Here is a 5,687-nt window from a genome sequence, read left to right on the forward strand (position 1 = left end):
ATTAAAAAGAATCCACCCAATTTTTTGATCCATTAAAAATTAATTTGATCTATGCTTTTAAAATTTGATTAATTTTTCATGATCAAACAAATATTTAAAGAATTTTTTTCTTTAAATCTACTACTAAAATTTATAATCAAAAGCTATTCTAATTAAGCATATAGTATGTCTTAGCATACATGAAATATTATGTCAGCCAAATGTAAGTAACTTTTTAGTTTTTTATTAAGCATAGAATGTCATCATCAGCATCAGGGGCGGCTCAAACAAATTTATGGTCTAAGGCAAAAATCAAACGGAGGCCTTGCGTTTTATTTTTTTATATAAAATTTTTCTTTTTTCTATAAATAGTATTTAATATATTTCTTAAAATTTGTAATTTATTATTACTAAACAAAAAATAGGCCCCTCAAATTTTGGGGTCTTAGGCGGCCGCCTTTTCTCCCAAAGGGTTGAGCCGCCCCTAATCAGCATTCAACATTTGTACGTAACACTTTATGCATCATCATTTATCATTGTAAAAACAGAAAAGCGACAACATGCCGACATATATAGTATACGTAGAGTTAGCAAAATGAGAAGCTAACTATTAATAATATAATAATAATATTTGATGTTTATATATCCCTTCAGTTTCAACTGAAAAATGACAAAAAGCTTTAGTTAACGTGAATCTTTTAAAAAATAAATAAAAATAAAGTGATAAAAAGCGTGGAGTATAAAACTCTCCGTTCCCTTTTAGTTACTTGCCCGTCAATTAAAGTACCTATTTTATTATAATATATTTATTAAATGATGTTTACTATTGTATTTGAAATTAATTTGAAGAAAAAAATAATTAATATTAAAGGTAAAATATGAAAACAATCTTAATATGTCAAAAATGACAAAAAAACGAATCGAACGAGAATGTTTTAAGAATATATTCATGAAAAATTAATCAAATTTTAAAAGCATAGATCAAACTAATTTTCAATGGATCAAAAAGTTGCGTCGATTCTTTTTAATGTATCAAAAAAAAAATTAATTTTTTTTTTTTTAAATTTTTTTTAAAAAAATAAAAAATGACATGACCCTCTAATAAGCTGCCACGTGGCAAGGCTGTTTTTTAGAACCATCTGTTAAAAAGTAATGACATGGATGGGTCGGTTTTGTAACGACGATGGCATGAATGAGACTTTTAACGGATGGCATAAATGAACCATTTCTGATAGTTCAGTGGCATATTTGAGCCTTTTCCCTTTATTTTATATGTCATAATATACATCTATTGATCGTATCCCAGCACTCATATCCGCAAACTGATTCAAACTCCTAAATCCTAAATTTATGCGATAAAAAGTCCGAACTCTAAATCCACACCCGTATCGGGTACCTCATACCCATACCCGAGAAACATAGAATAGAGTTACCCAACGACTATGCTGGTGAAATGTAGCAAATATCCTGTCGTATTTTTCCTGCTAATAATGAAGAAATCCAAATAAAATAAAGCCCTATGTTTATTTCTCTGAGGAATAGTCAGGTAATGCAAAGAAAAAAGAATGACAGAAATGGTCCCAATTCCTGTTGTGGATCAATGTGATCCACCAAGTGCAGAATAGGTGATGGGGACATAGCTTGTCTGACTTTATAATAGGCCTTTATAATATAACAGCAAAATAAATAACTTTTTGGGGCATCCTTATTTCTTAGCCTAGTCATTGTTTGATCATGTTACTCTAAATATGTCAATTATATGTCTAGCTTCATCTACCCTACATGCAGAAGTGTGATCAATGCTATTCTTGATAGACATAGATCCTTAGTACGAAAAAGAACTGAAAAACTTTTGGAAAGGGTACATGTGAAACGTTCAAATATCACATCAGAGAATGAGAGAAACGTATCATGCTATACTACAAGATAACACACAAGTTAACATGACAGATATGCTTCTGGGCCAATGAGCCGTAGCCCAAAGACAAATCCTCGAGTCCATCGGATCAACTGGGAAAATAACACAGTATTTGCCCTTAGCTTCTTGGCAATTCTAGTATTTTATATATAAGGAGATTTAGTCTCTTATTTTCTTCCCACCTGTTCAAGTACAGGAGACCATTTATTACCACTGGGACAATTAGACATCCAACCCATAATCGCAACAACTCAATTGCGAGAGCGGAACTCTAACAGCTGCGCTATATCCCCGAACGAAGTGGCGCATGCATGACGTAGTTGGATGCTTTTTCTCTTATTCATATTTAGAGCTACTCTAGGGGGAGAATGTTTTTATAGGGTGCTAACAATTCAATAACTATCATTTTAGATAAATGTGCTCAACGTGTATCCTTATTGAATGTCTTCTTGATGCTGTATAAGTCCAATACAAAAGCTTAATATAAACAAGACAAGACAAAACTACCAGGGAAATTTTGCATATTGTGCATTACTTAGAGGTAATAGTTGCAGAATCTCCAGTACTCGACTAAAAACTTAGTGAAATGAAAAAGGAATAGAATAAGCAATAGAAGGTACACATAAGATGCTCATGAGGCAACATTTCAGTATTTCTCAACCAAGAACAAATTTCAAGTTTTTGACACAAGAAAATAGTTCACTCCGAAAGACAACTTTCAAGACTGATAGAGAGGAGTTCTAACTGATCGGACAGTTAAGCATACACCTTTTCTGGGCTCGTCTCTTGGACCTTGTATTGGACTTCCGAAATGGGCTGATACACTCATATGGGGTATTTGCTAAATCATAGTTTGTGCAGAGTTGAGTAGTGATAACAATGATGCAAGTGTTTCCAGGGGCGCATCTAACATGTAATACGTGGATTAAGTGCATGCAGTAACATTTGTCCAAACTGCATGTGTTGATTTCATAAAACATCTATAGATATTTGACCATGAGCGGAGACGGATCCAAGAATTAGGCTCTATTCAATCTTACAGTTCATGTCATTGAACCCATTATATTTTAAACGTTATCCATTCTTTATTGCAAAATAAATGATTTTTTACGTATGAATTTATGTTTGGAAGTACTGGATTTAGATCTAGATGAACCTGGTAACTTACCGGTGCATCCACTCCTGACTATGAACCTAATTATTATTGTTTATTAACCATTGTAGAAACCTATATACTTCAAATCTTGGTATCAAAATTAAGGCTTGTGGGGTGAAAAGGTGCAACCTAGGTTTTATACATGGTCTCAAGACTGCTCCTTTCCCTGGGATTTCTCTCCAATATCGATCTTCATAGCAACCCAGGACCAAGAAAGTCCCCATGGAAATGCTCTAATGTTTAAGGAGTTGCAACTCAAATCAGCCTACGGCCTTCCATCCCAGAGCTCACGAGCTCCCAGCAAACTGGTACATGCTCTAGTCTATTTTGAGAATCTTGTGATTTTTTTTTCATTCATAAGTAAATGCTAGTATGATACCTCTCAGCAATGAAATTATCAACTAAACCTAAATTAAAATTGCCTTATAGGCAGGGGCAGAAACACCATTATCCAAGGGAGTCAATATCACAATGTAGATAGGTCAAAATTTTCTTTCACATAATATTTTATGTTGATCCCCGTTGATACCAAGTACTTCTTTATATTCAACTCTCCTTAGTGAAAAAGGAGAAAATCCTGGTTCCATCTAGGGAATTCTCTTTGTCCATTGTGACTCATGATTCATTAAAATTTCATAATGAGCTAGTCATCAACTACAATTATTCTAACTTTATCCAAGTAGTTTAATCGAGCTTTCTAAGAAATAGACAGATCAAGGCATGAAAATCAGGCAAAATAGATCTTTTAAAACGATATGTAGATCTCTCTTCTGCCCTACTTCATGCCAATCACTCTCTTTCCTTCCCAAATAACCGACCAGGGCATGGCATTCGATGCATAACAAGTTCATTGCTTTCCTCTAAGAGAATCAGATTCAATAGCAACAACATACCAAATGTAATCCCATAAGTGGGGTTTGGGGACGATGAAGTGTAAACAACCTTATCCCTTCCTCGTGAAGGTAGAGATGTGGTTTCCGATAGAACCTCATCTCAAGTAAAAACACATCAAAACAATACGAAAAACGAATACATTAAATTCAATAGCACCCCTTATAACCAACACCATATTCTGTTGCACAGGAGAGCACGAAAAAGATATCGACAGTCATTCTAGTGGAACGTCAACCCAAGCACAATGATTACCATGGGTATCCAATAAACAAAGTTGTTCTGTATTAACCCATGATTAACACATGTCTAGTACAATCATATAACCTGTTGGAAGTTACTTTAAGAATGCAACTGTTTTTTCTGTTTTCTCCAACAGTTTTTTAAGTACAATCCTAGTTAAATTAGGAGTCCTATATTTGGCAGGAAACTAATTAGTTATTTTAATTTTGGTAGAAGTAGGTTGTTTCTTTATCCTATTTTTAGTTGTAATAGCAACTATTTAAGTTGCTAATTGCTGATCAATGACATACGACTTTTACAAGAAAAAATCAACTGCTTTGCGTATTCTCTTCTTTAAACTCCCATCTCTGTTTCTGTGGCCAGCTTTACAATTGGATTCCTGTGTTGTTTCCCTTTAACGGTTTTAAACCAACAATTGGTATCAAAGCCTTAATCTTAAGGGATCTGTGAGTGTGCATCAATCTGATCCAATGGATACCATGAACGGAGAAGCAAATTTTTCTTCAATGGAACCACCAACTTTTGATGAAGAAAGTTATCAAATCTGGGTAGTTAGAATGCGGATATATCTGCAAGCTTTGGATCAACGGTTGAAGCTGAATATGAGATAGCTCCCTTGCCGGACAATCCCACGGTGGCGCAGATTAACTCACAAGGAGAAGAATACTAGGAAATCAAAGGCAATGGCATGCTTATTTACTGCAGTTTCATCTAACATCCTTACTCGTATCATGTCTCTGCAATCAGCGAAAGAGTTATGGGATTATCTCAAGACTGAGTATGAAGGAGATGACAGGATACGATTGCAAGTGTTGAATCTGGTACGTGAGTTTGAGCTGCAAAGGATGAAAGAAAGTGAAATCATAAAGGAGTACTCTGACAGACTTCATAATTTAGCAAATCGAATCAGATTGTTGGGTTCCACTTTCAATGATTCAAGGATCGTTGAAAAAATCCTAGTAACGGCACCTGAAAGATTTGAGCCTACCATAACAACCTTAGAAAATACTAAGGACTTGTCTAAGATCACACTTGCAGAGCTCTTAAGTGCTTTTCAAGCGCAAGAGCAACGACGTGTTATGAGACAAGGAGGAGCTGTCGAAGGTGCCTTACCAGCCAAGCATCACGATGATGGACATTCTAAGAAGAAGAAGAATAAGAAGTACCAACCAACTGATGGAGAAGGTGCAACGCAAAGCAACAAAAACAAAACAGGTGGTTTCAAAAGAAACTACCCTCCTTGTAAGCATTGCGGCAAGCTCGGGCATGCACCTTTCAAGTGTTGGAAGAGGCCTGATGCTAAGTGCACTAAGTGCATTAAGTGCAATCAGCTTGGCAATGAAGCGATAATCTGCAAGAACAAAACTCAGCAACACGATGCAGAGGCTCGAGTTGATGATGAACAGGAAGAAGATCAACTCTTTGTGGCATTATGTTTTACAAGTAGTGTCTCAAGCGAGTCATGGTTGATCGATAGCGGATGCACAAATCATATGACTT

General features: G+C 35.3%; 1 protein-coding gene across 1 annotated transcript in view; it reads left to right on the forward strand.

The window, feature by feature from the left end:
* The first annotated feature begins 4,870 nt into the window (after window positions 1–4,870).
* LOC124899241 overlaps window positions 4,871–5,687 on the forward strand; it is a 7,660-nt gene continuing 6,843 nt past the window's right edge. The window contains exon 1 of the mRNA XM_047413487.1: window positions 4,871–5,652. Within this exon, the coding sequence (XP_047269443.1) occupies window positions 4,871–5,652 (782 nt within the window). The remainder of the gene's footprint in view (window positions 5,653–5,687) is intronic.

This window comes from Capsicum annuum, chromosome 1 (genome assembly GCF_002878395.1).
Source record: "Capsicum annuum cultivar UCD-10X-F1 chromosome 1, UCD10Xv1.1, whole genome shotgun sequence".
In the NCBI taxonomy this organism is placed as follows: Eukaryota; Viridiplantae; Streptophyta; class Magnoliopsida; order Solanales; family Solanaceae; genus Capsicum; species Capsicum annuum.